The 25,301-nt window shown below is 41.7% G+C and overlaps 1 protein-coding gene across 9 annotated transcripts in view; it reads right to left on the bottom strand.

The window, feature by feature from the left end:
* Window positions 1–5,678: 5,678 nt before the first annotated feature.
* Window positions 5,679–25,301, bottom strand: part of gbf1 (golgi brefeldin A resistant guanine nucleotide exchange factor 1) — a 267,167-nt gene continuing 247,544 nt past the window's right edge. For 7 of the 9 annotated variants that reach the window (XM_048563291.2, XM_048563287.2, XM_048563286.2 and 4 more), the window contains 9 exons: window positions 23,939–24,182; window positions 22,521–22,723; window positions 20,531–20,681; window positions 19,300–19,430; window positions 19,085–19,186; window positions 17,966–18,079; window positions 16,297–16,474; window positions 14,139–14,291; window positions 5,679–7,344 (listed from right to left, as the gene is read on the bottom strand). In XM_048563291.2, the coding sequence (XP_048419248.1) occupies window positions 7,067–7,344; window positions 14,139–14,291; window positions 16,297–16,474; window positions 17,966–18,079; window positions 19,085–19,186; window positions 19,300–19,430; window positions 20,531–20,681; window positions 22,521–22,723; window positions 23,939–24,182 (1,554 nt within the window). In that variant the 3' untranslated portion in view covers window positions 5,679–7,066. The remainder of the gene's footprint in view (window positions 7,345–14,138; window positions 14,292–16,296; window positions 16,475–17,965; window positions 18,080–19,084; window positions 19,187–19,299; window positions 19,431–20,530; window positions 20,682–22,520; window positions 22,724–23,938; window positions 24,183–25,301) is intronic. The other 2 variants (XM_048563288.2, XM_048563298.2) reach the window with 1 other exon arrangement.

Genomic DNA, 25,301 nt, shown 5'->3' with positions numbered 1-25,301 from the left:
TGCATTTGAGCAAATGTGGCATCAAAAAGCCCAAACAAAACTAAAGTCAATGGGAATAGGGGTAAACCCCCTAGTTAATGTAACTAGCACAAAGGAGGATTCTTGTGATTGCTGAAGGTCAGTCACCTGAGCCCCAAGACATCATTGCAATAACTCCTCACTGTCCTGGGCCCAGCCATCTTTGGCTGCTTTATCAATGCCCTTTCCTCCATCATAAAGCCAACAGTGGGGATGTTGAGACTGGACAGATGTTGAAGCCACAGCTATACCAATCTGTCTGGATAATATTCCAAACTTGGACTGACAAGTAGCAAGTAACATTTGTACCACACAAGTGCCAGGCAATGAGCATCTTCAACAAGTGCAGAATTGTACTCTAGCACAATCTAACCTCATGGCCTGGTATAACTCCTACTGAACCATTACCATCAAACCAGGGGCCAACTCTGGTTCAACAGAGAGTGACAGAGGGCATGCCAGGTGCAGCATCAGGCATACCTGAAGATGAGGTGTCAACTTGGTGAAGCCACCAAACAGCATAAGCAGCAAGCGTTAGATGGAGCTAATTGATTCCACAACCAACAGATTGGATCTAAAAACTCTGCAGTCCTGCCACAGCCAATCATGAATCATGGTGGATTATTAAAACAACTCCATAAATATCACCATCCTCAAGGGTGGAAGCGCAAGAGATACGACTGAAGCTTTTGCAGCAATCTTCAGCCAGAAGTGCCAACTGGATGATCCATTTTGGACTCCTCCAGTGGTCCCAGCATTGCAGATACTAGTCTTCAGCCAGTTTGACTTACTCAATGTAATACCCAGAAACAGGTGGAGACACTGGCTACTGCAAAGGTAATGGGTCCTAACAACATTCCAGCAAAAACATGGAAGACTTGTGCTCCAGAACTAGCCATATTGTTCCAGTACAGTTACAGTACTGGCACCTACCTGACAATATAGAAAATTATGTACATAAAAAGCAGGACAAATCCAACTGAGTCAGTTATCCTCCATCAGTTTACTGTTGATCATCAGTAAAGTGATGGAACATGTCATCAACAGTGCTATCAAGTAGCAATTGCTCAGTGATGCCTAGTTTGGGTTCCGCCAGCACCAGTCAGCTCCTGACCGCATTACAGCCATTACAAACATGGACAAAAGACCTGCATTCCAGAGGTGAGTATGACAGCCCTTGATATCATGGCTGCATTCGACCAAGGGTGGCATCAAGAAGCCTTAGCAAAACTAGAATCAGTGGGTATTCGGGGGCAAACTCTGCTAGTTAGGAAGAGTGGAGATGGGTTGTGTTTTCTGGAGGTCGGTCATCTCCGGCTCTAGTACATCTCTGCAGGAATTCCTCAGGGTAGTGTCCCAGGCCTGACCACCTTGAGTTGCTTTATCTATAACCTCTTCATCATAAAGGCTGAAGTGGAGGTGTTTACTAATGATTCCTCAGACACTGAAGCAGTCCCTGTCCAAATGCAACAAGATCTGGACAATATGCAGGCTCGGGCTGATAAGTGGCAAGTAGCATTCACACCTTACAAATGCTAGGCTCTGACCACCATCAATTAGAGACAATCTAACCATGGCCCCTTGCTATTCAGGGTGTAACCATCACTGAATTCCCCACTACCAAAACCCAGGGTGTTATTAGTGACCAGAAACTCAACTGGACTCCACATAAATGTAGTGACTACAAGAACAGATCAGAGGCTAGGAATACTGCAGGAAGTAACTCACCATCTGACTCCCAAAAACCTACATCTACAAGGCACAAATCAGGCTTGTGATGGAATACGTCCCACTTGCCTCTGATTGCAACCTGAACAGCACTCGAAGCTTGACACCATCCAAGCAGCCCACTTCACTGGCAGTGCGTCCACTCCCACCACCAGACGCTCAGTGGCAGCAGTGTGTATTTACAAGATGCACTGGAGAAATACAAAGATCCTTAGCATCTTCTAAACCCATGACCTCTTCCATCCAGAAGGACAAGGACAGCAGACATATGAGAACACCACCACCCATCCTTCTACACCCTCATCCAGGTCATTTATAAAGATGACAAACAGCAGTGGACCCAACACTGATCCTTGCGGTACACCACTAGTAACTAGTCTCCAGGATGAACATTTCCCATCAACTACCACCCTCTGTCTTCGTTCAGCAAGCCAATTTCCGATCCAAACTGCTGTATCTCCCACAATTTCATTCCTCCGCATTTTGTACAATAGCCTACTGTGGGGAACCTTATCGAACGCCTTGCTGAAATCCATATACACCACATCAACTGGTTTACTCTCATCTACCTGTTTGGTCACCTTCTCAAAGAACTCAATAAAGTTTGTGAGGCACAACCTATCCTTCACAAAACCGTGCTGACTATCCCTAATCAATTTATTCTTTTTTAAATGATTATAAATCCTATCTCTTATAACCTTTTCCAACACTTTACCAACAACTGAGATAAGGCTCACTGGTCTATAATTACCAGTGTTGTCTCTACTCCCCTTCTTGAGCAGGGGAACCACATTTGCTATTCTCCAGTCGTCTGGCACTACTACTGTAGACAATGACGAGTTAAATATCAATGCCAAAGGCTCGGCAATCTCCTCCCTGGCTTCCCAGAGGATCCTTTTCACCTGCAGTGTACTATGTGGATCTGTGAGAAGCAGAGGCGTTCAGACAGAGATAGGCAGGTTTTTGATAGACAAGGGAATCAAAGGATTTTTAAGATCAGATGGGAAAGAAACCACAATCAATGGGCTGAGAAAGTGGAGGGTGATGAACATAAGAACTAGGAGCAGGAGTCGGCCATTTGGCCCTTCGAGCCTGCTCCGCCATTCAGTAAGATCATGGCTGACCTTTTCGTGGACTCAGATCCACTTACCCGCATTCTCACCGTATCCCTTAATTCCTTTATTGTTAAAAAATCTACCTTAGCTTTAAAAATGTTTACTGAAGTAGTGTCAGCTACTTCACTAGGCAAGCAATTCCACAGATTAACAACCATCTGGGTGAAGAAGTTCCTTCTCAATTCAATCCTAAATCTGCTCCCTCGAATCTGGAGGCTCTGCCCTCTTGTCCGAGCTTCACCTGCCAGTGGGAACATCCTCTCTACTTCTAACTTATCTGTTCCCTTCATAATCTTATATGTTTCTATAAGATTCCCCCCTCAATCTTCTGAATTCCAATGAATATAATCCCAAATCTACTCAGTCTCTCCTCATAAGACAGCACCCTCAACTCCGGAATGGGAACAGTTGTGATCCGATGATCGACATTAATTTTCAGTTCAGAAAGGGGATTTTACCTGCACCTTCAATGCATTTATGTCTTATCTCCGCAGGCACACGCTGATCAGTTAAACATCTCCAACATTTACATTTTTGTTTTGTTCTAATGGCTGCAATATGTGTCCCATCTGCAAAACCATATTCAATTTCTTTAATTCCTAGGATGGTGACGGTGAGCACGAGGGGGCATAGCTTTAAATTGAGGGGTGAAAGATATAGGACAGGTGTCAGAGGTAGTTTCGTTACTCAGAGTAGTAAGGGAATGGAACGCTTTGCCTGCAACAGTAGTAGATTCGCAAACTTTAGGTACATTTAAGTCGTTATTGGATAAGCATATGGACGTACATGGAATAGTGTAGGTTATATGGGCTTGAGATCGGTATAACAGGTCGGCACAACATCGAGGGCCGAAGGGCCTGTACCGTTCTGTAATGTTCTATGTTGACTTGGAAATATATTGCTGTTCCTTCACGGCCATCAGGTCAAAATCCTGGAATTCCCTCCCTTATGGCATTGGGAGTCTACTATATGTTCAAGGCGGCAGCTCACAGCCACCTTCACCTAGAACAACTAGGGAAGGGCAATAAATGCTGGCCAGCCATACCCACATCCCACGAAAGTGAATATTTTTTAAAAAGGAGAATCTAACCATTGCTCCTCGACATTCACCATCCTTGAATTTCTCACTGTCAACATCCGATGGCTTACAGTTGACTAGAACCTGGACTGGCTATACAACTGATCTCCACAAAGCTTATCCACCACACCTGGGTGGGTGCAGCTCCGGCAACAGAAAATATTTGACATCATCCAGGACAAGGCAGATTTGCTTGACTGGCATCACATCCTCATTCACTCCTTACAAGTACTCACAGTAGCAGCAGTGTGCCATTTATAAAATGCTTTGCAGGACTTAATGGATCTTTCAACAGCACCTTCCAATCCTGTTACCATCTAAAAGGAAAAGGCTCTCCATGCCACTCATTAGCCTGACCTGGGCAATGTAGCAGTGTTGTTGGGTCACAATCCTGGAACTCAGACCCACGATGTTGTTAGGGAGGATCAACTGCACTGCAATGGTTCAAGACAACTCATCACCACCATCTCGAGGGTAACACCCATTATCCCTAGAAAAAAATTGCTTCTTGAATTTCATCAGTCATTTGCCACAACCATATCATTCCCCAAGAATTGGTCTCTCACACGAAATGCACTGCACTCTCCAATGTCTTGATTCCACTCTTAAGTCTCCATAACCAATTGACACAGGATTGCCAACATCAGACTCTATGCTGCCTTTCTTGGTGTTGTCTCCTCCAATCATTACATTTTCAATACTGTGTCTTTTTTAGAAAGAGACATGCAACAGTTGAACAAGGCAGGTTAGATCACAGGGACTGCTGAAATATCACACTTTCGTGATCTAACCTCAGCAACATCATCAGGATGTGATTGGAGCTTGTTGGGGACAAGGTTTTCTTTATATAATCCTTGTTAAAGTCCAAACTTCTGACACACCTTCGTCTGTCCACGTTACCACGATTATGAATTTGAACATTGCTATTTTTTTTCTCTCAAATATCTCTTTCAGCTTAAGCTGTGTACAATCGAATGTAAACAGCATATGATAAATCCGTTATGGACATAGTAGGAAGTGCCGATGCTGGAGACCTGAAACGTCAGCTTTCCTGCTCCCCTGATGCTGCTTGGTCTGTGTTCATCCAGCTCTACACCTTGTTATATCAGATTGACAAATCTGGTCTTTTAATGGCCAGATGTCTCCATTAAATGGTTTCCTGTTCGATATTATATATAAGTTAGTATATCAAAACTTATTGGGGTCTCAGCGGTAGCCCCAGGTAAGACAAATCTGTATCCATTCTTTTTTCAATGTTTAATCAGAGACTACTGAAATGCAATAAGCCTCACATCAAGTTCTGCAGGAGATGCTGTTAAATCTTGATCTTCAATCACAGTGCAAAACTGTTTCTCTCATAAACCTTATACATCATTCAGTGTTGGATTCAAAATCTGTAATACCTCATTTTCTTGCTTATTTTAGGACAAAGATTCAGATGGATCCCAAGAAAGAATTCATTCTAACAATTTTCATTACATAATTTAGCAACTTCATCTTCCAACAGCAGCCAGGTGCTGGACTTGTATCTTAATCTGTGGTCTCCTAATAATCAAAAATTTTTCAATATCCTAAATTCTCTAGCTGCTGTTCAATTATTTATCTACTTGACAGTCTCTTGGCTAAGTTTGAACTTGAACTTTTTTTTTTAGCTTAAAGCTTTAATGTTTCTTTTGTCAGAGGTCACAACCCTGAGCTGAGCAATTACTGTTTAAATCAAACAACTAAAAATTTCCTTCATATGATATTTATTACTCTGTAAAAAGTACATTTAAATCTTGTTTTTACCATTCTTTATTATATACATTATCTTTATTATGTGTTTATGTTCTTAACCAACCTTACAGTACAGTAGAACAGATCACAAAAGTTTGCAGATGCATAGAAGATCCTGCTGACATTTTCCACACATTACCATTAAATTAAAATCAGACTGAAATATACAAAATCTGAAACAAAGTAACATAACTACTTTTAAATACAGATTATTGGTCTCAAATTACACAAGCTTTGGCATTTCATGCCTCTAGTAAACAATGGTAGGTCATTTATGACTAACCTTGGGTATCAGCATGGTAAAAGATCTGGGGTCAAGAATATAAAGCAGAACTCAGTATGTCCACTAGCATTTTATAATAGTTAGAAGTCTACGAAACTAAGAAATGGTACAAGTTAATATTTACTGCAGAATTATATGTTTACAGTGTTAATTTTTTTTTTAAATTCCAAACCAGATCACATTTGTTGAGAGTTAGTGTGCAGTGTAGAAAATGTTTGATGTTACAAATAAAACTAGAAAATTTAGTACAGGCCAAATGATTAATAACAGTGCTAATTGAAAGGTTACAGATGTTAGAAGAGGTGGTGAGACAGAAAATGTAGTCCATGCCTTGGAAAAGGAAGCAAGCTACACTACATGGTGCTAAGATGATCATGGAGTTTACAAGTAGACAGAGTTTGGTTAAATAATTGTCCTCGCTATAGATTTTTATGAAAACTACTTTGCATTTTATTACAACTAAGTTTTCTCTGTAGTACCATTCTTTTAATCAGAGTCCTGCTGTTCCACTAAATTAGTTAACAGGTAGGCCAAAGTCACAGAAGAGGCTGCAGCAAAAACATACCTCTGAATCATAGTTTAAAATATTGAGCTGCACTCAAAGTATATTTAACAATGTTTAATGTCCATATTCTGATTTATAATGCAGTGATTGTGCGTGTTGGAGTGGTGGGGAGAGCTGGGGCACTACACTATAGCCAAGACAAATAATTCTGATGCAGTAATTTAGTAACTGTAACTGAAGCAGAATGAAAAAAATTGCAATGTACCACAGATGTTCTTCAACATCCTCAACTTCCAATCTTTAGGATGTTTAAAATTACATGGTTCCTACAGCTGAAATTATAAAGAACAGTGTAGTGCTATTGACAAATGCAAAATAACTAGGTTAATAAGGATCACAAACCCAGCTAGTATCTGTTGATTTCAAATGGAGGTGAACATTAATACAAAAATGAACAGAAAGAAGTCACTGTCATGACAGTGCACTGATAAAACAGTTGCTGGATGAGCATAAGCACAGGATACTCTCTAAAGCCTGTGTAAAAGAATTGGTTCTTGCCCAATCTAGTTCACCTCAGATGCACTGGTGGTAGTAGCAGGTAAAGGGGTGGACAACAGTGGGACAGGAGATGTAGCTTCTATTAAAGCTGGATTAAGTATAATAGGCAAATGCATGGATGGAACACCAACTTGCAGTGAAGAAGTAAGAGGCTGCAGAATTAACGGAGACTGGGTCAGTGACTGATTATTTTCTGGCCCAACAATCATCTTCACTGGTGTAGAGACAGGAGTTGTTATTGGTGTAAGGCTGGGAGTTTCTCCAACTCGTACATTTTCAGCTTCTGAGAAAGAAAAAATTCCATTAAATAAACCAAAGTTAGACGGCAAGTTGTACTGATTCTCAACAGCGACAAAATCTTCAACTAAGAAGGATGCTGAGGAAGTTTAAACGCAGGTGATGAAAGTAATTTTAAAAAATAATTCTTATTATAGAAACTATTTTTGAAACTTCTCACCCTTTCAAAAAAAAACCTTTGCCTGTAGTATCAGAGATAATGGGAACTGCAGATGCTGGAGATTCCAAGATAATAAAATGTGAGGCTGGATGAACACAGCAGGCCAAGCAGCATCTCAGGAGCACAAAAGCTGACGTTTCGGGCCTAGACCCTTCATCAGAGAGGGGGATGGGGGGAGGGAACTGGAATAAATAGGGAGAGAGGGGGAGGCGGACCGAAGATGGAGAGTAAAGAAGATAGGTGGAGAAGGTGTGGGTGGGGAGGTAGGGAGGGGATAGGTCAGTCCAGGGAAGACGGACAGGTCAAGGAGGTGGGATGAGGTTAGTAGGTAGCTGGGGGTGCGGCTTGGGGTGGGAGGAAGGGATGGGTGAGAGGAAGAACCGGTTAGGGAGGCAGAGACAGGTTGGACTGGTTTTGGGATGCAGTGGGTGGGGGGGAAGAGCTGGGCTGGTTGTGTGGTGCAGTGGGGGGAGGGGATGAACTGGGCTGGTTTAGGGATGCAGTGGGGGAAGGGGAGATTTTGAAACTGGTGAAGTCCACATTGATACCATATGGCTGCAGGGTGGGCCTCCTGCACTGCCACAATGATGCCACCCGAAGGTTGCAGGAACAGCAACTCATATTCCGCCTGGGAACCCTGCAGCCATATGGTATCAATGTGGATTTCACAAGATTCAAAATCTCCCCTTCCCCCACCGCATCCCTAAACCAGCCCAGTTCATCCCCTCCCCCCACTGCACCACACAACCAGCCCAGCTCTTCCCCCCCACCCACTGCATCCCAAAACCAGTCCAACCTGTCTCTGCCTCCCTAACCGGTTCTTCCTCTCACCCATCCCTTCCTCCCACCCCAAGCCGCACCCCCAGCTACCTACTAACCTCATCCCACCTCCTTGACCTGTCCGTCTTCCCTGGACTGACCTATCCCCTCCCCACCCACACCTTCTCCACCTATCTTCTTTACTCTCCATCTTCGGTCCGCCTCCCCCTCTCTCCCTATTTATTCCAGTTCCCTCCCCCCATCCCCCTCTCTGATGAAGGGTCTAGGCCCGAAACGTCAGCTTTTGTGCTCCTGAGATGCTGCTTGGCCTGCTGTGTTCATCCAGCCTCACATTTTATTATCTTGGAATCTCCAGCATCTGCAGTTCCCATTATCTCTGATACTATTTTAACCTCACTGCGAAGCCTCTTCCAGGGATGCCTAACCTGAAGAAGTTACCCTCCTCCCTCCGGACCAACCTCAGGGAATCTCTCTCCCATTGCAACTCTCTTGTAATCTCTTCGGCCTTGAAACTGCTCGACCATGTCCTGAAGCAAACCAGGTACCACAGCCACATCACCTTTCTCAGCACCTGCCTACGGAACCAGATCATCCCCAAGGGACTACAGTCCACATTTCAACCTTCCCAATTTGGCCCCAACCGTGACCACCTCTACACCCAGAATATTCAGACCCTTCAGAAGCGTTTCTCCCTGCGAGTCCTGAAACAGACACTCGCAGCCATGCGCCGGCACCTCCACACACTGCAATCCAGCCTGCCCCAGCTCAGAGCCTCCCTCTCCCACACCTGCACAGGACCCCTGCTGTTTTTTATCCTCCGCAGGATCCACAGACTGAACACCCAGTTCCACTCAGCTTTAGTGGACACCAAAAATCGTAAGTACAACCAACTCACGGGCCCCTGCCACCCACAAGAGGATTCCTGCGCCTCCCAAATCCTGACTCTGTCCCTGCCCCTCCCCCACCATGCACCCGCCGCCATTGACCATGAGGACACGGCCGGAGACCCCACCGATGACGTCACATCGGCCTCCGCCGGCCACAGAACTTCCGGAACCGCTGCTGCAGTCACCACCTCCACGTCCAGGTACTACAGCCCACACACCACCCTCACCTCAGCTGCTGCCGCCCACCCCGAACCTCCCACCGCCGACGGAACCCCGCCCACGGTCGACGCCGACGGAACCCCGCCCACAGCCGACGGAACCCCGCCCACGGCCGACGACATCATCGCTCCGCCCACAACCTCCACAGCCTGCAACCCCAGAGGAGACAGCCACACTGAGCCCTGCCGAATCTTCACCATCCCCCCAGACCTCCCACTGACTGAGGACGAACGGTCAGTCCTGAGCAAGGGGCTCACCTTTGTCCCCCTACAACCACACATCAACGAATACCAGTCACGGTCGGACACAGAGCAGTTTTTCCGCCGTCTTCGCCTGCATGCCTACTTCTTCAACCGGGAACCCAACCCTCCTTCCACTGACCCCTTCACCCGCTTCCAACACAAGTCCTCCTCCTGGACACCACCCCCAGGCCTCCTACCCTCCCTCGACCTCTTCATCTCCAACTGCCGTCGAGACATTAACCGCCTCAACCTCTCCACCCCTCTCACCCACTCCAACCTCCCCCGCAGAACGGGCAGCCCTCCGCTCCCTCCGCTCCAACCTCACCATCAAACCCGCAGACAAGGGTGGCGCAGTTGTAGTATGGCGTACTGACCTCTACATCGCCGAGGCCAGACGCCAACTCTCCGACACCACCTCCTACCGCCTCCTCGATCATGACCCCACACCCGAGCACCAAACCATCATCTCCAACACCATTCATGACCTCATCACCTCAGGGGACCTCCCACCCACAGCCTCCAACCTCATTGTTCCCCAACCCCGCACGGCCCGTTTCTATCTCCTTCCCAAAATCCACAAACCTGCCTGCCCTGGTCGACCCATCGTCTCAGCCTGCTCCTGCCCCACCGAACTCATCTCCACCTATCTGGACTCCATTTTCTCCCCTTTGGTCCAGGAACTCCCCACCTATGTCCGTGACACCACCCACGCCCTCCACCTCCTCCAGAACTTCCAATTCCCTGGCCCCCAACACCTCATATTCACCATGGACGTCCAGTCCCTGTACACCTGCATTCCGCATGGAGATGGCCTCAAGGCCCTCCGCTTCTTCCTGTCCCGCAGGCCCGACCAGGCCCCCTCCACCGACACTCTCATCCGCCTAGCGGAACTCGTCCTCACACTCAACAACTTCTCTTTTGACTCCTCCCACTTCCTACAGACTAAGGGGGTGGCCATGGGCACCCGCATGGGCCCCAGCTATGCCTGCCTCTTTGTAGGTTACGTGGAACAGTCCATCTTCCGCACCTACACAGGCCCCAAACCCCACCTCTCCCTCCGGTACATTGATGACTGTATCGGCGCCGCCTCTTGCTCCCCAGAGGAGCTCGAACAGTTCATCCACTTCACCAACACCTTCCACCCCAACCTTCAGTTCACCTGGGCCATCTCCAGCACATCCCTCACCTTCCTGGACCTCTCAGTCTCCATCTCAGGCAACCAGCTTGTAACTGATGTCCATTTCAAGCCCACCGACTCCCACAGCTACCTAGAATACACCTCCTCCCACCCACCCTCCTGCAAAAATTCCATCCCCTATTCCCAATTCCTCCGCCTCCGCCGCATCTGCTCCCACGATAAGACATTCCACAACGCACATCCCAGATGTCCAAGTTCTTTAAGGACCGCAACTTCCCCCCCACGGTGATTGAGAACGCCCTTGACCGCGTCTCCCGCATTTCCCGCAACACATCCCTCACACCCCGCCCCCGCCACAACCGCCCCAAGAGGATCCCCCTCGTTCTCACACACCACCCTACCAACCTCCGGATACAACGCATTATCCTCCGACACTTCCGCCATTTACAATCCGACCCCACCACCCAAGACATTTTTCCATCCCCACCCCTGTCTGCTTTCCGGAGAGACCACTCTCTCCGTGACTCCCTTGTTCGCTCCACACTGCCCTCCAACCCCACCACACCCGGCACCTTCCCCTGCAACCGCAGGAAATGCTACACTTGTCCCCACACCTCCTCCCTCACCCCCATCCCAGGCCCCAAGATGACATTCCACATTAAGCAGAGGTTCACCTGCACATCTGCCAATGTGGTATACTGCATCCACTGTACCCGGTGCGGCTTTCTCTACATTGGGGAAACCAAGCGGAGGCTTGGGGACCGCTTTGCAGAACACCTCCGCTCAGTTCGCAACAAACAACTGCACCTCCCAGTCGCAAACCATTTCCACTCCCCCTCCCATTCTCTTGATGACACGTCCATCATGGGCCTCCTGCACTGCCACAATGATGCCACCCGAAGGTTGCAGGAACAGCAACTCATATTCCGCCTGGGAACCCTGCAGCCATATGGTATCAATGTGGACTTCACCAGTTTCAAAATCTCCCCTTCCCCCACTGCATCCCTAAACCAGCCCAGTTCATCCCCTCCCCCCACTGCACCACACAACCAGCCCAGCTCTTCCCCCCCACCCACTGCATCCCAAAACCAGTCCAACCTGTCTCTGCCTCCCTAACCGGTTCTTCCTCTCACCCATCCCTTCCTCCCACCCCAAGCCGCACCCCCAGCTACCTACTAACCTCATCCCACCTCCTTGACCTGTCCGTCTTCCCTGGACTGACCTATCCCCTCCCTACCTCCCCACCCACACCTTCTCCACCTATCTTCTTTACTCTCCATCTTCGGTCCGCCTCCCCCTCTCTCCCTATTTATTCCAGTTCCCTCCCCCCATCCCCCTCTCTGATGAAGGGTCTAGGCCCGAAACGTCAGCTTTTGTGCTCCTGAGATGCTGCTTGGCCTGCTGTGTTCATCCAGCCTCACATTTTATTATCTTTGCCTGTAGTACTCTTGTGACACAGTGGCAGTGTCCCTACTGCTGGACCTGATAGCCCAAGTTCAGGTCTCCCCTGTTCCAGAGGTGTAATTAACATGTCTGACGAGTTTGACTAAAGCCTGTATCTGGAAAATTGTTCCACAGGTGTAACAAGTATGTGAAAGCTTAGACATGAAGGTAAAGCTTTTTGCTTCTGAAGTAATCTGGACAAAACTGCACTGCATATTTCAAGAGAAAGCTATTGATAATTCTGCTTTTAACAAAATCATCCATTACCCATATAATCAAATAACTCTCTCACTAGTTGTTCTTTTGCTGTTAATGTACTTTTAGAATCTGTTTAGATTATCCTTAACCTTATCTGTCAAGTATATCTCATATCTCCTCTTTTCCTTCCTGATTTCCCTTAAGAATACCCCTATTGTCTTTATAGTCAAGACATTCATTTGATTTGTGTAGTCTATATCCAATATATGATTTTTTTTTATTCTCGAACAGACCCCTCAATATATTTATTCCTCTATTGTTCCCTAATCTTACCAACCTTAGTTTTCACTCCAATGGGAACATAATGCCTCTGAACTCTTATTATGACACTTATGAAAGTTTCCTACTCGTCAGTTGTCCTGCGAACAGTCGACTCCAACAACTTTTGAAAGTTCTCCTCTGACACCATTAAATTCCTCATCTCGGTCTCAACTGGGTGACCAGTTTACTCAGATTATGCCCTCTGGTCCTGAACTCTGCCATTAGGGAGAAACGTTTCCACATCTACCCTGTCAAGTCACCTCTGAACCTTAAATCAGGAACAAAAAAAAGTGGATGCTGGAAATCTGAAACAGTAAATGCTTGGTTTGGCAGCATCTGTAGTGAGAAGCTGAATTAACATTTCGAGTCCAGTAACCTTTTGTCACAGGTTTGTTGATGATTGCTCATTATTAATGACTCCTGATATTTAAGCAGTCAATGTATAGAATGCAGCAAGATCTGGACAATATCCAGGGTTTGGGGTGACAAGTGACATGTAACATACATGGCATATACAATAGGCAATGAGTACTGTCTCTAAGAATCTAACGATTACTCATTACTTAATGGCATTATCATCATTAAATCCCCACCAAAAACATCCTGCCAATTACCAACAACAAACTGATCTGGACTAAGCCATTTAAATAGAGTAGCTGCAAGAGTAGATCAAAAGCTAGGAAACCTGCAGCAAGTAAGTCATTTCATGACTCTGCACCACTTACAAGACAGGAGCATGATGGGATACTCCCCACTTGCCTGTGTTAGTGTAGCTCCAACAGCACTCTATACTTGAGACTATGCAGGACAAAACAGTCAAATCCACTAACTTCCTCCAGCATCAATGCACAGTAGTAGCTGCGTGTACTATCCACAAGTGCAGAAATGCAGTTAGTGTCTTAGCACTTAACAAAAACATGGCCACTACCATCTACAAGGAGCAAAGCAGATACATGGGAATACCACCACCTGCCAGTTCCCCTCCCAAGTCACTCACCATCCTGACAAGTCAAAATCTTGGAACTACCCCCACCCCCTCCAACAGCACTGGGTACACTGGGATCTGCATTAGTTCAAGGAGACAATTCACCAACACCTCCTCAAGGTCAAGTAGGAATTGGCAATAAATGCTGACCCAGCCAGTGAAAACTACACTCCTGAATGAATAAAAGAAAGTGGTAACCTGATGCTGTTCCATCTAGATTGTAACTTAGAATATTTTTAATATTACTTAATCTATGAAAAATAAATACAAAACCACAGCATCCCTGCAAAAACTATGCTGATTTTTCAGCCTTCTTCAAAAGGCTCTCAAATGTCCATAATTTAATCTGGAAGGCATGACTAGCTTCAAGCATGATGGTATTATTAAACTGAATCTCTCCTACTCACCTTTGGCACTAGCCTCAGCAAGGTTTTCAGGTGCAGTTATTTGACTGGCAGGTAGATTTGCTTCTGAGCCTGGGAGGATAGATGTTTGTGCACTGCTAACCTGTTGCACTGAATTTGAAGATGATGGCTCAGCTGCTGGGCCAAGAATAGGATCTGCGAAGCACATCAAGCATTTTCTTAAAATGATTTTAAGTTTTGACTCAACTAATTTTTTTTCAAAGACAACTGTTCAGGTTTCTTATACTATAGCTATCAATCTAAGACAGCAGTTGGATTTACATGCGACTCAGCAGAATAAGTTGGTAACAACATATTGTATGTTATACACTACTTTACAGAAGTCTGGTTTATTAATTAATCAAGTGAATTGAGATTGTAAAAAGAATAAATCATTCATGTTTCGGTCGATGTGGTACCTATGAAGTAGTCACTTAAAATGGGAGATACCCACAAATTTGTGCAAAAGGTCTTGCAAGAATACAAGTTCTTTTAAAGTCCAAAACCTTGATTTAACATCACATCTCAAAAGGTACAGAATGTGTATAGTACACCCTCGATACTGCAGTAGAGTGCCATTCGTAGTTTCTGCCCAAATATTTGAGTAGAGCTTGATCTTCTGATTTAGAGATGAGACAACGAATCACAACGTCCATATATTTTGGCAAAATCAGCATTTCATGAAATTCACCTTAAGATTTTATAAAATAACCAGGAGATCAAAGAACTACAGAACATTTAGTGAACGTAATCTAAAGCATGCCATAACCCAAGCAATGCAAAATAATGTCAAATGAACAACAGCTGGATAGTTAGAAGTCAGTTCAGGTCTGGTTGGGAGGTATAAGGTCACATTTTTGTATCACCGCGATAATATTTTTGCAAAAATCTATTACATGAATAAATGAGATCATTTCATTTGGTAAATCAATATCACAGATAGCTCTTTACTCAATTTAATTAAATAATGAAACCAGTTCACACGTGACATTGTGCAAGAATTCTTCGAATGAACTTTCAACAAAGTGGCTCATGAGTGAAACTGCCCAAAAGCTTGGACCAAAGTTTTAATTTATGTTCCATAGATAGACAATAGAGAGATATCATGAAAATCCTCAGATGATTTTGCATTAAGCACAAGTTCAGCTTTTAATGCATTTCTAAACTATTGCTATTATTGTTCAGTTCTTATCATCTCCACATACTTTCAGACTGCAGGATATGCAATCATATTTAAAACTGTTTGGAAACAAGGTTTTTTTTAAAAAAAGAACTGCTCAGAAATGCCACAGCAAACACACAAATAAATATACCACAAAATTATGCACCAGTGACTACTGTTTGAAAATATGCTGAAATGATATAAATTACAAAATAATTCTGACTTTTAGGGCAAAACACAAGTTCAGATGCAAGTGATTGAAGATTCTGGAGTACTGGAAATTGGCAATGTTTTGGACCAATTCAAAGAAGCCTCTACCCATTTATTAACATTTCTGCTCCCCAGTTAAAAATCAAAATACAGATTCCTTCATTTGCACCAGTTCCAAGTCGATTAGAGCTTAGATTTTAGGAATGTTCTATTTATGATGATGTCAGGTACTTTATTAAGTTTTCCAGTTCCTTGCATTGCATCCATTATCAGAATGAGCATAATTAAAAATGAAAAGCTCAGATGATTTATACTTTCTTGTGCATAAATAGTTTGACAGTTTCAGTACTTCAAAAAGAAAATGGTGCAGATGTACCACTTCCTCAGGATTTTAACTGTTTCATTGATTCTGACCTAAACAGTGCCAGCTTTTAAACTCTGGAATATACTGACAAGATTATCAGGAAACTTCTACCTAAATTGATTATAATTTGGTTATGCTACTTCAGCCAATAAATTTTCAGCACTTTTGCGACTGTGAATCTAAAAGCAAGCTAATTAATATAAAATTGCCTTTTGTCATTGCATGGTTTAGTATTTGGTCATTCATTTTGGAGAAGCATTCGGGAGTTTTGGCACTGCACTGAATAAAATATAATTCAAGTTATTACCTGCATTCAGGACTATTTTTGGACGACGTGCATGAAAAGATCACAAGAATATTGAATACAGACATCTTTGAACTTGATAGCAAATCTCAGAGGTAAGCATACAGTGCAAGTATTTTACCTTGAATGACAGTTTGTTTAAAGAGTTCATCCTTCAGTTGAGGCAGGAAACAATCTATTCTCTCCCATGTAATCTCCCAAAGCTGGGAATAACCAGTCCTTGAATCTGCACAATGGAAGATACCAGCTGTATCCATAACCAACAGCATGTTCTTCAGTGATTCTGGAATGGCTTCCAACTGGACAAGAAAATAATGGTCAGCACGGCACAGGAGGATGGCAACAAAAACTGCACATTAGAATTTTTGATGGTATATTCTACAGTTGCAACTAGAACTTACTTAGCAGATATCTAAAAAAAACACTACCAGAAATATACAAACTACATTTCCAACCCTCAAATTCTATGTGTTTCTATATTTCCTTCTGATTGGTTAGAACTATGAATCTTTACAGAAGATGCATCTATGCTGCTTTGATACTGAAGTCATGCAAAACTATTTCCACTGTTAGTTTCTTTTTTTCAATTTCAGTGATCAACGGGCTTGGAAAACAAAATGTTCTTAGTACAATTGTTTCATTGGTAGATAAACACTGAATCAGAACACCAAGGTCTGTTATTATCAACATTTGATACTAATGTCAGTTGCTATGCAAACAAGAGACTCACAAAAACAAACTTACATACTCGTATTTAAAATACTTAAGATATTTTCTCACTCAATATCAACATTAAATATACATTTTTAAAAAAACATGAATTGTTTCAGAAAACCACTTTACAGAGAGCATCTGTAATTTATCCCACTCCTGAAAAATATATCTGTAGCACTATTCCATGAATTGCTGCTGTTTGAAGATACAAGGACTGCAGCATAAACTGCTTTTGAGATATCAAATAACCATTTCCACATTTTTATGAATGCAATTATGCACATTCATGTCAGTTTCTATAATGTATTTCTTAGGGATCACTGATATTTCCAGTTCACTTCATTATTTTGGCATTCAACAAGTCACTTGAGTTTACAACTGTATGAAGCAAACTGTTAAATAACTTTTCCAATAATTTCTACAAAGCCCTTTTAAAACAATAAACCTATTCAGTCTTAATTATTAGACTTCAATCAAGGTCCAGTCTCCGGACAAAGCACAGTTGGATAAATGCTACATTCACAAGCATCAATGATTTGGAGCACTGGAGAAAAATTAAATGGAACCTCTTTAAATACAAGTTGCAATTATAATGGAAATTTCATAAACTTCACCTATCTCTATCCTATCAGAGGAAGATATTTATCATATCAAATTTGAAGCCAAAAATCAACAAAACAATTTGCATTTATAGAACTCCTTAAACAAAGCAAAACATTCCAAGCCACTTCACAATAGTATTATCAGACAGAATGTGACATTGAGTCACAGAAGTGGACTCTACAATTGATTACCTCAAACATGGTTAGAGAGATTTAGGGAACAAATTCCAGAGTTTGGGACAACTGAAGGCAGAGCCACCAATGGTGGATCAAGAATACTTTTGATGGGTCAAAACTGGAGGAGCCCAGATGTGAGACCTGATATCGAGATAAACTACAATGCGATTAATACAGTAAAATTCTATGCGTTATGAAAAGAATTATCAGCTCTTAATGAAGAATTTTCTTGTTTAAGAATACAGCAATCCTTTGGAAAATGTGTTTTATCCAAGTTTTGCCACGTTTTTTCCATACCAATAAGTCACTGGATCCTGCATGCATGTACTTATCCATGAAATCCAGGATTGTTAACCAAAGGGCAGCAAATGTTGGTAGAGACAACAGTGGAGACAGGTGTTGGAGGAAAACCTTTATGTGGACAGAAAATAAATATCTTTACTGCACAAAGTCAGTTGTTCTCAAAACACATTATACAAAACAAATGTGCTGGCCACTTCTGCAGGCAAATCAGAATAACTGCTGGGCTCAAATAGTACCATCTTATACTTGAACTTTATGAGAATGCTTCTTTCCACTGTTGATGACTAACAGTTGACACCACTCAAAATAACACCTGACGTGTGAAAACAATCATATTTTGGAGCTGCACAATTGTAAATATTTTGTCAGAAATTGAGAAAATAGTTCTTTATTGGGATGTTCTAATAAAGAGAAAGTACCCCCATCATTGGTAAAGCATGCGAACATATCGATTTCAAACACTAATACTTATTGTTATCAATTAATCAATATAAAATTATGATGATGCAATGGAAAATGCAGAATAAGATGCCAACAGTATTATGTCAGTTTTTGGAAGAAAATAAAAATCACTCAATCATTTTAGGTTTGATATTAAAAGTTTTAAAATAAAATCATTTTAAATTGTGTGATGAGTGAAAATTAAGATTTAGTGCAAGTGAATGTTTTTCACTGCAGTAGCCAAAGCAGAGTTGGACATGCCAATGCAGAATTCCCAGCCCCATTACATTCCATTTTCAGCTTTGTGTATTATTGTTTTCATCCCCGACCGCCACATAGGAGACTTTAGTATATCATTTAGTGAAAAATGCAAACAGTTGACTATCTAAAACTGCTCCAAAGCATCGATGATATACAAACATAACCCAGCAGTGTACACTGCCAATGTAAAAGCACACATAGCCACAGTGAAATGGAAAAACCCATGAAATGTTTATTAGCGTACTCACTAAACTAAACCCCTTGTAAAATTTCCACTAATTTCTGTTAGCATAACAAAACCGTGTGGCAATCACACAAACCAGTGTACAGCATCCGATCAATCACTGGCATTATTTTCAGTAGTATGTTCGATTAAAAGTTTCCACTCAAAATAAAGGGTGACAAACTCACTTTGCAAAGCAGAGTTGAAGCTCTCATTCTGGTCTCTTCCATTCCACCAACATCAGCTGGGCTGATATTCTCCAACAGTTTGGTCAATAGTGGGAATAAGACCTATGCAAACAAACCACAGAACATGATGCAGATTTGTAAAAGCTGTTTCAATTTAAACTTTTAAAAAACAATAACATTTTCAACTTGACGAATGTGGCAGCTCAAATTAGTACCTTGTTGAAGCAGGATTCCCATTCCAAAGCATCCAATGTTTGTAGGTCATGCACTAACAGGGCTCTTTGTAGGTAAGTAAGCGCCTGCATTCTGACTTGACGTCTGGCATCACAGCAAAGCCAAGCAATGCCTGAAGAGACAGATACTGAAGACTGAGATACTGAAAACTGTCAAATAACTCTGGACAGGTTACATTACATACTCTGCTGCCGGGACTTGGTACATTTATGTATTGTACTTGTACCTCTCAGCTCAACTTTCTGTCTTAATAAACTATAGAATCTCCAAGGAAATTGTAGGGTCATCCTCCATAATGGCCAATTACTTTCCCAACTTAAATTTGGAAATGCAATGATTGATTGCAATTGTAGACTCCACTTGAATCAAAAAGTGCACCAATGAAGGGTAAGAAATCAAGACCACAAAAAGGCAAAAGCTTTTTTTGGTCAGTAAAGGATTATTCAAGAAAATGATGCACAGCCAATAAGAGGCCAAGGAGGACGGTCACTGGATCTGTAACATTAACTCTGCTTCCTCTCCTCAGATGCTGCCAGATGTGCTGAGTTTTTCCAGCAATTTCTATTTATGTCCCACAAAAGATTCTGTTTCTTGAGATGTTCCCCATCCTTAGCTCATTGAGCATACGTTTTCTGGCAAGACTGAGCTTATTCTTTCATGAATGACAATCAAGCTGTAACTGTTGGATCATTGCAGTATCCATTTGCCCAACACCATCTCAAAATAATCTGGATTAATCTCAAGATGCTGAGCATCAGATACCACATCCCATGAATACATATTTGAATCTCAATGAATTTTAGATGTACTTGGAATGTGCCATTCCTCTGTTTGCTCCCACACCTTATTGTGAACTCTGTAGACCCTGGTTACTCAAGGATTGAGTTTCCCACATATTGTTTCTGCACAGCAGTGAGGAGTGAAATATTCAGTGAGCACAAGGTCAAATTTTCCAATCCGAAAAGAGGTATGGTGGCCAGTGAAACATCTTATATGCTCAGGTTATGGCTGGAAAATCAGGTGACTGTTTTACAAATCACACATACAATTGTGTCTGTTTAGAAAAGTCTGTGTTTGAGTGCTCTGACTCAGTAAATTGAAATAAGCACAATAGTGGTCAATTTCCTCTCTGCTCTTGGAAAGCAGAAGTTACACCCATTAACAAAACATATGAACAATCAATCGCTCTATGGTCCTGCAGCTTCAACTTACCTTGCAACAGTGGACACCAACAATTAGACCATAACGTTTTGGCATCAGCTTCAATTTTCCTTCCTGCTGACTCCAAGTGGCGTTGTTCCTCAGCCCATGAGCTATATATACTGGCAGCCCTTGTATGGAGTGTGTGCATCAAATCCAGAAGCTGAAAGAGAAAGAAACACAGGCAAATCATTGCGATGGATAAAATTACTTAAAACCGAGTACTGATGGATAGAAATGTAAAATATTTGTTTAAATCTACCAGATGATGAGGTGGACATTCAACCCCTTAAATCACTTGCCATTCAGTGAAATAGTGACTAATCTGTATCAGAAATCCCATTTATCGACCTTTGTTCCATAACTCTTAATATCCTGGTCTAACAAACATCTCAAAACTTTCAACTGATTTCTATCCTCAATGGCTTTTTAAAGTCAGTTTATGTGAAGAAGTGATTGTTGACTTCAGTGTTCAATGAGCTAGCTCTAATTTGAAGGCCACACCCATGTACTGGACTTCCGGGGAAATAGTTGCTCTCTATCTACCCTAACTAATCCTTTAATCACCTTAGGCATTCAATTAAATCACATCCTAATCTTTTATACACAAGGGAATACAAGCCTCGCCCATGCCAACTGTCCTCATAATTCAACCTTGTTAGCCACAATCTGTCTGGTAACTGCACTGCACCCCCTTCTCAGATCAGTTGTGCTTTTCACAGCCGCAATGCCTATAACTGAACAATTTTAAAAGAAGCTTGAAAAGAAGTAGCATCAACTCATTTACATGTAGAACACTGTATTTAATAGAATCATGGCACTTCCATAATTAATGATACAGTACAATCTAAGAAAACAGTAAGAATGTTGAGATGTCACCTGAACTATCTAAAAGTTCCATTTTAAGCACAGGAGGATGCAATATCATAACCATATTTCAGTATTGTAAGGAAAGAACATAAAAATTAGAAACCTGTACTACAATAATTGAATCTGTCATTAAACTTAGCATTAAAAACATGTATATTGGGTTTAACCAGGAATTTTCAGACTAGATTATCCAGAAAGTCAAAAACCTGGCAACAATAATTAAGTACCTGCAGCCATTTAAAAAAAACATAATCACTAAAAGATTGGCTGTAATATGAAAATATCTCTGAACAAAAATCTCTGATGTAAAAATAGCTCCCAAATATAATCGAATCTAAAAAAAATTAATTAGCATAACTAACACAGGCCATTATCAAACATTAGCCAGGTTTGGTACAGCATTTTTGCTTGTTCTAGGGTCGAGAATAGGCTCAATAATTTCCAAATGTAATGCAAACCCACAGTGGGGCTCTTGTATGCAGTGGTAGTGTCCTTCCTCTGAGCCAGAAGACACAGTTTCAAGTCCCACCCACTCCAGAGATATGTATTAACACCTCTAAACAGGTTAATTAGAAAATATCAACAAACCCACCAAAGTTTGGGAATGACATTATTAAGGTTAGCTGTTGTCTGGATTTTTTTTTTACACAGATTTAAAAAACCTCAGTTGCAGGAGAACTTCAGTATACAACTTTCCTACACTGAAGATAATTTTTAAAAACTTTACCGTTCCTCATGACTTAAATAAAATCTGAACTTATTTATCCAGCCACCTGAAATATACGTAGTTTTTAAACTCTGAAAACCCAGCTAACAGGAAGGGGATCAACAAATTTATAGTAATAAGATGCCCAAGAAAGTCAAAGTATTGGATGACACCACCAAATGGTAACACGTTCAGACAATTAGGAGAGATAACCTGTATAATTTTTACCTAGAGTAGGGAGAAGACTGGGAGAATTAACTGGAAGGATGATGACAGATTCACCTATAACTTAATGGACAAAATGGCAGAAGTCTCGGAACAAAAGATGAGGGAAAGCAAGTAGAATAAAACCAAGAATCAGCTTCTACGCTGAGACCAGATAGCTTGAACCAAGAACAGGAATGGGAAAGATCTGCTTATACTTACATCCTGACTAACCTGTAATGATACAGTGTGATAACTTGCTGGTACACTGTCATCCTCATCATCATCACTATGTGATCTTGATGGGCGATGGTTAAAAGTCTTTGAGCGTTTCATGGAACTCTCCTTCTCTTTTTGTTTCTTCTTCAAACGGTTGGATTTATCAAACTTGTAAGTTTTAGATTTCCTTTCATGTGTTTTATAACCTGCAATAAGACAGCACAAACTTTAGAAACAATGTTATTTAGAATTTTTTTTAAAAAAACTGGAACACAAAATAGTTTGGTATTGAACAAATAATCTTCAGATGAAAAAGTAATTGGAGAAGGACAACACAAACCTTTAGATAACAAGGTGTAGAGCTGGATGAACACAGTAGGCCAAGCAGCAGAGGAGCAGGAAGGCTGAGGTTTCGGGCTTAGACCAAAACGTCAGCATTCCTGCTCCTCTGATGCTGCTTCACCTGCTGTTCATCCAGCCCTACACCTTGTTATCTCAGATTCTCCAGCATCTGCAGTTCCTACTATCTCAAAACGTTTAGAGACTGCTCATTCTCTTACTACAAGATTGCTGTTTTGTTTAATTTAAAATAAACTCAGTTTAGTTAAAGAAATAAAGGGTCTCTCAACATACTATTTTCATACATTCTAAACATTGTTAAATCTAAGCCACATCATATCCTCCAGAATCATTCAGGAAACTGTTCTAATTTACCATCACTAGATTGATTCATAGTGAGGTTAATATTACTGTATGGACTGAATTTTAAAAACATTTCTAACAAATTGTTCAGGTACATTTGCTGCAAGCATCTAAGAGATACACATAAGCCAATGAAGAGACACAGTACTAAAAACAAATCTGACAAATATTCAACCATTTGGAAACTAGACAGCCATTTTCAGCTAAAACATGTTTGACAGTAAAACAGCATGATTTTCTGTAAACAAGCTTTGCAGAGCAACTACTGATTGCATTGTGCAAAAGCAATACAAGTGGGTTGATCATTTCTAATCAACCTGTTCAGAGATGTTATGACACACTACTGGAGCAGGTGGGACTTTAACCCAGGCCACTACTACTGCGCCACAAAAACCCTTCAGAATAAGTGGGCATATTTTGAAATAAGTGGGCACTAATAGGGTCTATTAAGCATAATGGTTACATATCAATTTGTTTCTTGAAATCAAACTTTCTTGGCCAAGTTGTCCAACTAATTACAAACAGAAATATGGTTTTAGCCATTCACTTCAACGTAAAATACATCACAGATGCAATACAAGCAAATATTCTTCAAACATGCATATGTACTATACTATTATACACCACCAGTCTCCTAAGTAATTTTGATTTGCTGAAGAACAAAAAACACATTGTTTGAAATAAAAACAAGTGGGTAAAAAGTGTTTGTACAAACGTACCACCATTGAGATTTGCTTCTACAAAGATGCGAATCGTTTTTACACACAATTCAAAGTTTTCTGGCGTCACATGAGCAGCATCCCTCACAATAAATGACAGTGATTCCACACACTTGATAAGTGACTTTGTGTCATGTGAGCCCATATCCTGCCCAAGGGTGAGGCTGTACTGATTGACCAGAGGAGGAAGAGCCTGTTTGGTACCTTGGCAAGGTTTGCTGAGATCGAAATCATCTTTCCCCACCTGCAAACAACAACATCCTGAGCAACATTGTTTTATAAAATGTCAAAATGGGTTATAAATAAACAAAATACAATTCTTGCTTCATCATCTCATATATGGGGCAATGTTTAGTTCAACACAATTGTCATCCAGCTACTGATTACTGCAGACTACAACTCCTATTTATGTAGCACATTTAAGGTAGAAAAAACACCCCAAAATGATTTGCAAGATGATCAACTAACAGCATTTGACACCAAGTCAAATAAGGCAAAGTGTCTAGAAATTTGGTCAAAGGTAGGTTTTAATCAGTAGAAAGGCAGAGATGTTTAGGGAGAAAATTCCACAACTCAATCGACTAGATACCAGAAAGCATGGCCATGAATGGTGAAAGTGACAGAGGATATGCACGAGGCAAGAACTGGTGGAGCTGAGAGTTCTCAAAAAGTTATAAGCAGGGGGAGAATATGACACTGAAGGCATCTAAACACACTAAGAATTTTAAACTCTAAACATGGAAGGACAAACAAGATTTGACACGAGTCAGGATGCAGATGCAAAAATAATAGGAAATTGGCTTTGATTTAAAATCTTTTTCAAACTATGTCAAATTTGATATGTACTTCATCAAAACAGAGTTTTACACCAGACTTTAAGACAGTTACCAGAAGTTACATTATATACTACCTGCTCAAAATGAATTAACATATTCCTAAATAAGACAAATAGAAAAAAAGGAGCACCATCTGCAAGTGCAAGATTCCTATTTTCCGTGGCTAAGGTGCGTGAACAATGGATTACTCTTCCTACAATACGTGAAAAAAATCTTAGAATTATGGTGATGTGGTGGAGTATTATTGATGTCAAATGAACTCATAACCCAAAAGGTTCAAGCTAATGCATAAGGGACACGGATTCAAATCCGACCACACAGCTAATGGAATGGTCATTAATACTGCAGACAATTAATACACGGGAATAGGCAATTCTTGACTGTTGTCCTGCAATACTTTCTAATTAAAGTAATTTATTTTACATAACTGTCGATTCAAAAATACTTCATTCTGTGTAAAAATGTTAGTAATAATAATTTGAGGAGAATGTTTCTATATTCAGTAACCAAACTTAATCTGAACTTTA

Source organism: Stegostoma tigrinum, chromosome 37 (genome assembly GCF_030684315.1).
Source record: "Stegostoma tigrinum isolate sSteTig4 chromosome 37, sSteTig4.hap1, whole genome shotgun sequence".
In the NCBI taxonomy this organism is placed as follows: Eukaryota; Metazoa; Chordata; class Chondrichthyes; order Orectolobiformes; family Stegostomatidae; genus Stegostoma; species Stegostoma tigrinum.
This window is presented reverse-complemented; position numbering and strand designations above follow the sequence as displayed.